The 13,366-nt window shown below is 39.6% G+C and overlaps 1 protein-coding gene across 1 annotated transcript in view; it reads right to left on the bottom strand.

Annotated features, from left to right (window-relative positions):
• The window catches only part of LOC105455716 (BCL2/adenovirus E1B 19 kDa protein-interacting protein 3), a 29,177-nt gene that overhangs the window by 7,983 nt on the left and 7,828 nt on the right, over positions 1-13,366 (bottom strand). Inside the window, exons 2-3 of the mRNA XM_011699245.1 lie at positions 9,898-10,075; positions 6,602-6,689 (exon numbers count right to left, since the gene is read on the bottom strand). Coding sequence (XP_011697547.1) covers positions 6,602-6,689; positions 9,898-10,075 — 266 coding nt within the window. The remainder of the gene's footprint in view (positions 1-6,601; positions 6,690-9,897; positions 10,076-13,366) is intronic.

The raw sequence follows: 13,366 nt of genomic DNA, 5'->3' as shown, positions 1-13,366 counted from the left end.
ACGCGATGCGACGCGACGCGACGCGACGGCTCATTAATAATACCATAAACGAGGCGTCCCTGAAGCCGTTTAATCGCCACTTTTCTCCCGATTACAGATCCTTCGACAAATCGAAAGAAAATACATCTTCATTCTTTTAATAATCGTGCTCAAAGCTGGATCCAGGTCAAACAAGAGAGTAAACGAGCACGAACAAACGTGAACACACTTGTCTCGATACTAATTACACTACTTATACTCAAAGTGAACAGTTCGCGACACAAGTTCTTGCTTTTGTTCTTTTTTGTATTTATCTACTTATTATCAGCATTATTCTCACAACTGTAATTATTCATTTAATTACTTAATAAATGAGAAATCTAGATTCTAGACAGATAAAATGCGCTTTGTATTCCCGGATAAATCAGAAATTTTCTTCGGAAGGCAGAAATTCGTGATTATTTATAAATCTTATCCGTCACTAATAATTAAATCAATCTTCATGAAACTAACAGCTGAAAAATATCTTAATGAAACAAAACTGAATTCCCTAGATAACTCGATTTTTTACATCGCAATTTTCTTTATTTCGCGAATTATGTTTTTCCAGCAGTGTTCCTGAAAAGGATGACTTCCGAGAAAGAACCAGGCACTTTCTCTTTTCGAAATTCCGACTTGATCGCGATGCGAATGGGGAACGTAGATACTTCCCGTGCAATTAACCATTATATTAAACAATAGTCGAGAACTCTCGTTCCACTACCACGAGCGCTTTCGCGCGTCCACTCGCATGCAATCCATATCGGAGAGAATGTATGGGAATGTGTGTTCCGCAGGTGTGGGCGCGCAGTTCCAGATAGTTCTAATACGGCATACGCGTAAACAACAACGGACGGACGTTTTCAAATAAACGAATTGCGTCCCGCGCGTTCTCCACGACAAGGAAAAACGCGAGGAAAGTTATTGCATTTACCAGTCGACGCTTCTTCCCCGCCGCGACATTACTTACACGCGCGCAACGTGCAGGGCGCGTGAAACGCGCGGCGGGGCGGCTATCAATTTCCACGTGACACTAAACGCCGTGACGCCCGCGACGACGACGCCGTGACGTGACGCGATCGGTCCTCCAATGTCGCGATCATTCAATGGCAAACGTCGTCGCGGCCATCGTATCGCCACTCTATTCGAGGCGGCCACTTCAATAAAGTTTGAGTTACGTCATAGTGACAGCGCCACGAAGGCAATCCGTTGCTCCCGATTGTGTAATCGTTGCTTTCCCCCTCCCCCCTCCCACCCCGCGGTTTTGGAGAACGTTTTGCAAAGAAACGCGGAAAGCGCGATAGCCGCTCGACACCCAGGAATATATCATCCGATGTCGCAAGAAATCGCACGTTCGGAAATAGCCAAGATTTAATAAATAATTCAATAAGTGGGCACTTCAAAACTGTGAGAGAATCTACGGGGAAGGCGAGGAGATTCGTTCAAGAATTCAGTCATTTTCGTTACTTCGAATGTCCGCAAAGATAATTTCGACCAAATCAAAATCGCGAATTTAATTTAATTTAATTTTCCACGCTGAGTAATTTGTAATAATAAATTAATTAATCCGCGTTTTTCAGTTCACGATCTATATGTTTATCGAAAGTATCTATCAAGATTACATTTTTTTGTCTCGCGTTTGACGAAATATGAGGGCCATTTCGGCCTAATGCCAAATCGATCGGATACACTTTAATAACGAGATTGCAATATTAGTTTCGTGCCGCATAAATTCCGCATCCGTTGCATCCGTTCCGCCGCATATCCGTTTGCATTCCACGCTACGAATATGCACCGCAACGGAACGGAGAGTCGCCACCGCGACTATCCAGCGCATAACAGCGACTGCATTGCGCATCCTGTGCTGTATTAGTAATACACTTGCGTCGGTGTTTTGATTCGCTCTCGCACGTTTTGAAATATCTCGCTTGCGATAAGCACAGTCGAATGTGAGAAAAATACAACGTCATCCCTTTAATGGGATTACTAATGCGAATGTTCGAAGTACTTATTTCACGCTGCTTTGCGCGATGTGATTTAATAAATAGGATTAGGTATAAATACATGTGTGTACATATATGTATACACAAGACGTATCTTAAATAGCGTTATTCGTTATTTCTTATAAAAAAAAGTAAGTCCAAAAGTTCTGAATTTTTTTCTACAATGCTCAGTAAAGCTGTAATTACTGCAACAGTGATTGTGCATTGAAGAAAAAAATTGTTCAGGACTTTTCGACTTGGTTTTTACAAGGAATAACACTATATAATTGATGAACGCTATTTAAGATACACCCAATATATATATACGTATATATTGTCACATATACAATACAGAATATCTCTACTGGTTCCACGACGCATTAACACGATCGCGCGAATACGTTCACTTTAAATGCGCAACAACCGGTTTGCGCGAGCTGATACCAGAAGAAGAGTAAAAGCCCGGCATCGATCGGCTTACGAGATCGCGTGACCGATCACCGTTGCGTGCAACACACGGGTATTCTTACGGATCGATTTTCCGTTTTTCATCTCGAACTATTGTCGTGAGGATACGGTACGTGACTTTCGATAACTGACGCGATCTCCCTCGTAGCGATGAATTAGATCGCCCCTTAATCTTCGTAATTCAAAGGAATATATCTTTCACCGGTTATTTTAACGGTAAGATTTACGTAATTGGGATTTTCATATATCTCTCGGCTCGAAAGGAAAAGTACATTGCAAATCGCCGACGTAATGATGAATGAAAGTTGGAAAACGACTAGATAGTAAGAGTGAGCAGCGATTGTGTGATATATGAGGGAATTAATATAAAAGGAAGGAAAGTGAAACAGAAGTAATTAATTAAAGTATTCTAAGTTACGCAATGTACATGACGCCGAGAAAGAGAATGTGCAGCACGCGCGGTAGAAATATAAGAAAGAGCCACACCTCCAATATTATAAATATAAACAGATACGAAATATTCTTCTATTTAGGCTCGCATGTATAAACATGTTTGTAGACGATTCTCGTTTATAAATACGTCATTCCTAGAAGTTGGTAAATACGCAATTCTAATAAGCGCTCGTAAACAAACAATTCCTATCTCTAAAAATGCAGTATGGGTCTTTGTGTAAAAGACACGTAAATACGTCGGTTGCAAAGGAAAATTGCGCATATGGCTGATGAAATATCTTCTTTAGAAACGCAATTTAATTTAACTTTATGCGATAACGGCAAGTTTGTGTAACTCGTTGCAGGGAGATAAATTTGGGGGAAAAACTAGTAAAGTTTTGTCCACGCTACTAGAAATCGAGAAATGTATAGCCAATCAATTTGCAGCTTTTAAAGGTAACAATTTTATTGGCTGTACAGTTCTCGATTCGAGAATTCGGATCAATTTCCAGCACCGTGGACACAAGGCTTAAGAGCCGACCGAGATATATACTTGCAACGGCGCGTTTCACAGTCGCAGCGAGTGTCTTTTTCCGCCGATACAAAGACACGCGAGGGCGAATGACTCATGGAAGAAAAACCTTACACACTCTCGATTCCACTTGCTACTCGCCGTTACTCATACCCCGCGATACAGTCAGTCTCTGGCGCTATTTTCGTCCGCCCCGCAGCACAATAAAGACCCCCGCGCGCGTCCAGCTTTTATCGACAATTCATTGGACTCGAGCCGATCTCTCGACCTCGCGCTGCTTTGTGCGAGTCATGCGAAGATGTTACGTATATTGTCTCGAGAAGGTGCTTACTCCCGATAACGACGTCTGTTTGTCCTCCGCGCGGAGATAAAAGGTGCGCAAACAGAAGAGACACATCGCGACTACCGCAATGATTATATTGATTACGCTTGCATACGAGAGCCGATTCGGAAACGTATTCCCTATTGCAAGAACTATCGCGATGCGATAACATTTGTATCTTTCGCGTTTTCAAATAAAATGTTTTGTTTTGTGTCTTTGTGTGTCTCTCCGATCCTGTATGGATCGGAATAAAAAGTTGAACGAGTGGACGTAGTAATAACAAATATTCTTTGTGCAAAAACTAGTTCGCGAACGTGCTCGTTTAAAAACATGTCTGTTCCAAACGACTTTATTTTGTTATACAACAAAAAAAAAACAGATGGAGTTAAAAGAGAAAATTTATGAAGACATCGGATTTATGGAGAAGTTAACAATAAGTAACGCATAATTGAAAGATTATACATTTGAAGAATCTCTTCGCGCATATTTGAAAATAAGCATCGCGCAACCTCATGGCAGAGTTAAGGCTGCCAGACACAAAAGATGTCCTTCAACTTATCTAATAGAATTTTAATCGACTTTGTCAAGATTGTAAAATTATTGCTCTGGGAATTTCTTTTTATGCGGAAAAAAAATTCCACTCCAATCCCGGTCGAGAAATTGAAGAGATCGTTGCCATTCTTCTAAAAGCGTGAGAGAATTAATTTAAATTTAATTCAACTTTAAGACTACATTCACATCAAAAATTAGAAAAATGAATCAAACAACTGCTGCATCAAGTTCTTGAAAAATCGTCTCTCTAATCTACTCGTTTTTTTTCTTCTTCCATAAATATGCGCGATGTTTTGCATAAAAATCACAATCTCGTGGAAACAATATCGCGGATTTTATCGCATGACTCCGACATTTCTCGAGAAATTGAGAGATGATGAGAAAAATGGTGCATACTTCAATTATTATCTATCGCGGCGGAGATGCACAAATGTCGCCGAAGCTCTCGCGCCAACTTGGCGCATGAATAGTTAACGTCGTATTTGCATGTAAATTGTCTTAGTCCCGACTCGTCCGCGCATCTCGAATGTCTATACACAACACGAAGATGTTGTGTGATAATGAATGGCATTTTTTTCTGACTTCTCTCGCCTATATTGCACACAAACATTTTTTATCTTACACATGGATTACAAGAATCGATACAACATAAATGTCATTGCATGAATTATTAATTGATCTCGGTATTATTTTAATTTGCTAAATTTTTTGTGAGTACAAATTTAACGAATATCTCCAGAAATTTAGTTTAATTTAAACGAATGTAAAGATTTGAAATAATAATTCGGGGTAAAGTGTTGAATTTCGAAGGATAAAATTTCGCGCAAAGATGTCTGACAATAAAGTAAATTGTGCACGCGTAAGATCCTCTGATTCGAATCTGCTCCATCGCGCGCTCCGTCGAACAAGTAATGATCCCGACTGTGTGGTTGCGCAATATCGAAGATCATCGTTCCGACCGAGGGAGCAAACGGAGCCGAGTCGTAGGCCGAGAGGCAGCACGACGATTTTGTTCGTCCACCGAGAAAACTGGGACACGGCGAAAGGAAGAATGAGATTTGCAGCGGCGTTGCTAGGCTTTTGTGTCGACCCGGTACACGTGGTGGTAATTCGCGGTGGCTCACGGCTACAAGGGGCACGGCGCTAATGGAGTCAGTGATCCGCAGACCTTGTACAGGAGAAACGGTCCGTTCGATAAAACCAGTTGCGCGTCGCTCCTATAGGCGAATATATACGGTATCGACATCCCGCGCGTGTACAGAGGGGCTCGAGTCAATCGATATTATTCCCTCTCCGTCTTTTATATCTGACGCTAGCTTCGATGTGGAAATTGTTTACATTATTGAAAAGCGACAAAGTTTCGAATTTTACCTCCGTTTGCAAAATTATTTCTCACTCAATCTACACCGCTTCATAATTTTCTCATTTGATTTGGATATTTCGTTTTTTAAAATAATTATCGACTTAAATATTTGACGATTAAATATTCGTTCATTTTGAATCAACAATAAATGAAAGAGAGAAATTGTGCAAATTACTCATTTACATCATACTCGGAAAGAACAATTTTGCTGAAAGATCTAAAAGTTTTGCTGGATACAAATCTGAATATACATAATTTTGTTGGAAAGTCGAGAATGAGCATTTCTGTAAAACTTTTTGATGTTCTAACAACCAGTTTCAATTTCCAACAAAATTATCTTGATAGTCCAGTAAAATTATTTTCGTATCTGTATCTGTATCCAGTAAAATTTTTAGAGTTTCTAGCAAAATCGTTCTTTCCGAGTGTGATATAAATGAGTGTAATATAATTGCACAATTTCTGTGTAATAAGTAATAGGTAGAATTTCAAATCAAAGCCAAGAGATGTATAATAAATCGTATCTTGCTTCAAGCTCGACTATACCCTCCAAATTGGAGTTCGCCAACTTTATGCGACAGTTGAAACTTCGTCCTCGTTTCAAGTAGAACGTCCGACTTTGTTTACTTTATTGAACTGGAATAACGTGTATCGAAGATAGGAAAAGAATGACATGTAGTATAACGCAGAGCAGCGTCGATGGCAGACGTTTTCCGAGAGAAAATTCGATCGCGATCGCGACACCCTTCTATAGGACGATTCGATCGATCCCGCATTAGCACTTCCGATAATCACGAGCATATAACGCGCGGCACAACGGGGATAAGCGTAATATGCGCACACATAGATAAACACGGGCGCACGTGCTTTTCTATAGCCAAGCCGGGATCGCGTAAAGAATACGTAGTGAAGAATCGATTGCATGTAAAACTGACCTTATTCCAACCGTAATTTATGTAGACTCCTTTGAGCTCATCTTCGGTCGAGAGTTCCGTGTTCGGGCTGTTCGGCGGGCTCTTCGGGCTGCAAATTCAAGGAAACGACACGTTACGATCCATAAAACGTTGCAGATCATGTGTAAGCGGTAACTTCCCGTCACGAAATCCTCCAATGGAGATCGTTGTTGCTTATACGCTTATTTGTTTAACCGACATCACTCGACACTTATCTTTCGGCTTACTTGATCTGAAAAGTCCGACGATTATCTCTACACTCGTGCTCTTTTTACAGACGTCCGAAACGTCGAGTGATTGATTTTATTTTAAAATATATTCAATAAAATGTACCTTTAATAATTTTTTTTTCATGAAATACTTCAAATAGTAGAAATGGAATCCATGCATAATTAAAAAAATGCATTAAAATAAAAATTAAGCGTTTCATATTGACTAAGCCAAATCACGAAGAGTTAATTGAGAGTTCATTTTTGGAATTTATGTGTGTAGAAAATGTAACAGAAAAATATATATTATTTTTATTAAAAAGAATAAAAATTTTATTTTCTATTCTCTATTCTCTATATATTATTTTTATTATATTATTTCTATAACGCAAAATAGATACTTCATTTTCTCCGTACGCTTTCTTTTCGACTGACTTGCGTATATAGAATCGCTGAGAAGTGTCGCCAAGTTCGCTTATCGCCGATAATATTATTCGTTCCGGTGGTGCGATAAGTGCGACGCGCGAAAAGCCGCCGCAATAAATGTGTCGTCTTGGAAGTTCGCGACCTCCCGCGTATTTACGTATGCGTAATCCATCAGTGCATCGCAAACCCCGACATCGAATCCGACGGCAGTCGCAATGCGGTCGACCGCTGCGGTTATCCTTTCGCTTGGCGTTCGATATCATGCGAATGAAGAAGAACGATGCAATCGCTATCGGACCCGGTAATCGTCGATGCACCTCGTGTGAAAAGCCGCAAGTCGCGATAAGCGCATTTATATCAAGTGCATCGTGTACACATGTTACGCGTTATCGGCTCTTCTACCTTGGTTTTTCTTTTTTTTTCTAGATAAAGCGCGATGTTGTTTTTTTTTAACGCGCGCTCGTGTACGCACTTAAATACAAAGATTAATGTCTTAGTCTCTTTTATGTTTCGATGAGATACCTTATGTAATCTGATGTAGTTTATTGATGTTTATTTATTTAATCATGCTGATTAAAGTAATATTGATATACGGATGACCTGGCGGAACTCCTAAGAAGAAATGTTCGTTTTTGTCTAAACTATATATATAGATACAATTTTTAACAATTGCAAATAATTAGATAAAAAATATTAATAAAAAGTCTATTGTTATGCAAATGCTTTTGTCTGCCTGTGTGTGAAAAAATAATATAACAAAACTGTTTCTTTCATTTTTGTTTTATTACAATTTATCAATCCATTTGATAATAATAATAACTATAAAACACATGTTTTTGTTAGAAACGTAATCTAATCATTGCCAGTTTATTCCTTTGTGTTGAGTTAAATAAAACGTTCAACAATTATTGTGCCCGTATCGTTTGCCAAACCGGTTGACACGCAGCCTACGCTAATTTCCTTGCTGAAAATCTTTTGCCACTCGCAAAGGCACCAGTAGCGGGCGATATCGCAGAATACACAGGCGAAGCAGTAAAGCGGATTAAACAATTCGCTGTGACGTGCGCGCGACGTATGCCGTCCGCAGAATGTCGTCTCGAGATTTGAATGGATATTCGCGCAGGTATTGTCAATAACAGGATCGCGACTTTCACGCTCGAGATAACATTACACAGAGTGAAAACACGCACACACATACATTGCACATATATACACACAATAGACACAGATCGATGTCTCTTCTATGACGCGCCCGAGTGCCGCATGTAACATTCCTCGTGAATTTTCGCTAAAACTCGACTCTCTACGTCAAAAGAATTCGCGACTGATATCTTTGATAAATCACTCTGTGCATAAAGACATTGTTCCTTTGTCAAGCAAATCGCGCACAAAGGCGCGTTAGTTTGTTCCCCTGCCAAGATATTTGCGCGGGTCTCTCAATGACGCTATTTTAGCCGTGTTAAGAGACACGTGTTAATTTAGCGTTCGTCTGAACGGCGAAAGCAAAAATACAGACTGCTCACTAATTGTAACTCTTTGTTCTGCACGAGCGACACGCGTTTCTACATTATTGCGATGCGATCGAGACTGAAAGTCGATTTTAATGCATTACTTAATGCATCGGTTTGAAATCAGGCATCAAGGTGACCGAATCAGTATAGCAATTATGTATCGATTAAATTTTGCTCGAGTTTTTATAAAAGGAGAAGAGCTCGCTCTAAAAGAGACGTATAATTTTCCGATTGCCAATCAGCCGCGCATTCATAAAATTCAGAAAACAAGGAATTGTTTTTTTTTAATTACGATTCTCAACTTCCACTCTAAAGTTATTTCTCTACATATAATCCACGGTTTGCTAGAGCGCAATTACGATACAGCCAGTAGGTTATTCGCCTTTTTCAGCTTTCATCTACGCGACCTTGAGCTGTCCCGGCACTCGATGACGAAGAGACCCAAAAAAAAAAAAAAGTAATTGTGTGCACGCGAATCGTCCATTCCCCGTCTCTGACTCACGACGCTTATTTTTTTTCTACTCCGGAGAGCCCTTCCCAAGAGATAAAAGGGAACGGAAGCGGACTTTTTCTCTCGTTGCGTACTGGTGCGGCGAATAAGCGCGCCGAGAGAGAGAGAGAGAGAGAGAAAGAGAGACGCCGTCGTCGTACGACATTGCGCGCCGTCGAAGAGGACTCGAATGGATATGTGTATATATCTATATAGGTGTAAAGTTGAACGGCCGGCTTTGTTGGCCGAGTTCTTCGAACCACCCCGAGATTATAAGAGTCGACATACTATGCTATGTTTCAAAGCGCCTTTCGAATATTGGCTCGCAATGCTTGGCTCTGTCGTGTACGTCTGTAAGTCCCGTAGGAAGGTAACTTCGGTTAAAACTGTCCGCGTTCAATCGTAATTTTCCGGAAACCTCAAATCCGCGGTTTCGCAGAAATCGGCGTCCGAGAAGACTTTTTCCAAACTTTTCAACGAAGTTTCTAAAGCGGTGTGTACCTTACTTCGAAATCGCTTACCCCCTAGTTCTTAAAACATAGAAAAGTCCATTTGACGCGATGTCCATTTGACGAGACGTCGAAACGAACTTATAACTATTCGGAAGATCGAAAAAGTCGGAAAAATATTAATATGTCTTACCTGTCCCTCGGGGTGTCCCGGCGCGAGGACGCCAGGGAATGCCTCGCGGACGAATGTGTGGAATCCCTCTGTGCTTCCCTGAGAAGTCGCAGGTATTCGCGTTCGCCGGTGATGCTGAACGGCGTCGGCGTTATCCGGGCGGCCAGCGGCGGGTCCGGCACCAGCTCCACCCAGGACTCTGCGCAGTTAGAAAGGAAGATCTATTATTCCACGCTCATCCGCGATTCGGCCGCGATTCCGCGGGCTTTTAAGGTTACGATATACTTCCGGTGGTTCGCGCAACAACCGCTTTTCAGTGTCCCTCGGTGATAATAACGCACCATCCCCGCACGCGAGAAAAGTTTTATCTCGTAGAAGCAAGAGAGAATGAATAGAACAATTGCCGACAGTAATTTTCCCCGATTAATTTCTCATCTATATTTCATTTGCGTTATCATTAGCAAATTTCTCCCGGGATTAAATTTATTGTTACTAATAAGAAGAAATTGCCCTGTTGTTTCTGAATTGAAAAACCTTTGAAATTCAAATGTCTTCAGCGAAAGCTTAATAAGACATTACGTGTTGTAATTTTTCAATTTAACGAGGTACGAATTGAAATGTTTAACGTCTTGTTAAACATCGTTTCTAATCTCCTTAAAGAGTGCGTTTAATGTCGATGTCGATATGCTCGGTGTATAATGCATGAAGAGTGAATGTCGTTGAACGATATACGCGATGACACACTGTGGCATCTTTAAAAATAGCATCAACAGCCACCATATCGATCACGGTAACCCCACGAGGTCAAGTTGAAGGGAAATTTCATACTCTTTTCTTTATGTAAATAATACAGCGTCGATTCTTATAATATCAATTTTCATCGCATGTAACATTAATTCTTTGGAAATAAAACAGTCGAAAACGTAAAAGAAATTTAATATTTCCAAATGAATAAATATTAAAATTACAATTTCAAAAACAATTATTACACATCATTGTATTTAAAGAAAACTATTTTCTTTGCAAAAAAAACATACCATTATTTAATAATCTTCATGTATTATATCTTATAATAACTTTTATAGACATGTTCTTTTTACGTCTTTAACGTGATTCACGATTTTCGTACGCAAAAACATAATAATAGATAAAAACGTGCTTGAGCACGTATTTGCAATAACAGTTTCCCAAGGGCAGTCTCGCCTCTTTTATGTAAGTGAACGCGATATGCAAATAAGACTCCGACACATTTATTCCAAAACGATCGTTTTGGTAGAACGATTTCGTTCTTCGTATTGTATGCTAACAAAATGCTCAGCATGCGTAACAAAATAAATGACGCGTGACGACTTTCCAAGCTAATCAATAACAAGATCAAACGAGATCAATATCAATCTTCTTTATATTTAATAAAATTAAATTCTATAAGTTTTTTATATAATAAAGTACACACTTTGCCAAATATAGACCGAACGGATTGTAGATTTAGAATACGTAAGGATAATTGTAGTAATAATGATATAATAATATAATGATGATAATAATACGAAATTAGGCATCATCTTTTGATAAATGCGGAAATCTTTTGCTAGCTTAAAAATAACAAAGAATCGTGCTTCGCAATTTGCAAATTATCACATAAATATTTCACGAACTTTAGCTTCTAAACAATAAGCTCATTGGAATACTAATAAAAGTGGCATGAATAATTAATCGATACTGTCCATACCTATAGCTATATATATAGCTAACAGCCGAATAATCAACAGTGCAGATTATTCAACAACACAGCTACAAACAAATAATATAAAAATAACATAAATCTTCATAGAGAAGCTTTTGAACTACGCGCTATCAACATTTCGCTTTAATTGGGATAAAATAAAAAGAAATCCGATTTTGTGTTGTGCGATGCAGATCACAAGAGACGCATCTATATACGTCTAGTAACAGGCTCTTCCTCCTCAAATCATTGTTTCATTTTGCAACAAAAATTTATAAGACTCTGTATTAAAATTGTACCGTCTCGACTAAGAATAAAGTATTTATTTTAATAAAATACGTATAGGGCATATCAGAAAATAAAAATTAGTGTTTATAAAAATATTAACAGAGGAACATTTTATTTATAAAACTGGATAATGAGTAGATAAACAAGATCGCATTTTAATCGGCAATTTTACAAAATGTTACCTATAATATTAATTTTATTTATAACTAAGTTTTAGTAATTTTACAATAATGTTATTACAATAAAAAGATTTTGATGGTATGTTAGGTGAATTAATTTTACATAATTATTTTCATGCGAATTCACGCTGTTAATAACAATTCGTTAAGCACATGTGAAATGGTGCGATAAAATGTTCTGCGCTTGCAAGCTCTGGTAACGTAATCACGTAACGAGAGAATGATCTCATCGCCATGAAATCTCGAGTTCATCTACCGTCACTTCGACGAGATTTGCTAACTGCATAACGGATATGAATTTACATTCCACGCTCCAACGCGTTCCTATTTCCACAGTTACGAAACTATTCGCGCTATCGATGCGCGCATAGCGTTTTAATCTTACTTCGTCCTCAACTTTAGCAAGTCTCCTTCGTAGAAGCGATTAATAAACGAGCTTTCCATAAACAAGTTTCATTTCTCATAATTCAATTATCGCGGGATCCAACGTTATCATGACCGACCAGAGTTCACGTTCCGCGGTTTCAAGTTCTTGACTTTCTCGGCGATACAACGTATCGCGCTTGACAAGCTCTATTTTAAGGCACCGTTTAGACCTCGGAATATTTATATTAACTGTATTAATAAAACATCATACCGAATAAAAAAGTAATCGTGTAATCAAGTTACAATTCAAGTTCTTATCAACTAAGTAAAATTTATATGTATCACGGAGAATTGACAGGACGGGAAGGGAGGATAAAAGCAGATTCGTCGTTTGGGGCAATCGGTTTGTCAGTCACGATAAATCGTCATGGTGTTCACGCGGCTCGTTTGCGCGTCACGTGTAATGCACGTGCGACGTTAGCATTGCGCGATGACCACCGCCGCCACCGCCGCGCCGCCGCCGCCGCCGCCGCTCTTCCGCTCTTCTAGTCGCGCAAATCATCCGGGGGCGATAAGGTTTACTTCGAGTTCGTTCACCTATTCGTAAACCGAGTCGCGAGTCACGTTCGCACTTTCGCCCGATTTGACGCCGCCGATGATCGCGGCACGAGAAAGCAGTTAAAAAATAATAATAATAATACCCTCGGGACTCTCGCATTCTGCGAGAGAAGGGAAAACTGCGCTCTCCCGTATACGATTGTTCGAAACGATTTCGTGCAAAAATAAACTACAATAACGTGTACGCATATTGATTTTCCGTGTACACGAGACTAACGCGTTCTCTTGGCGACACACAGCGTTGAAAATCAAGCAATAAATTCGTCGTCACGCACGAACTTTCCGAAAATTTTTCGCGCTTACGCGGCGAACTTGT

Source organism: Wasmannia auropunctata, unplaced genomic scaffold, assembly GCF_000956235.1.
Source record: "Wasmannia auropunctata unplaced genomic scaffold, wasmannia.A_1.0 LD335883.1, whole genome shotgun sequence".
Taxonomy (NCBI): Eukaryota; Metazoa; Arthropoda; class Insecta; order Hymenoptera; family Formicidae; genus Wasmannia; species Wasmannia auropunctata.
Note: the sequence above shows the minus strand (reverse complement) of the source record. Positions and strands in the feature narration are given on the sequence as shown.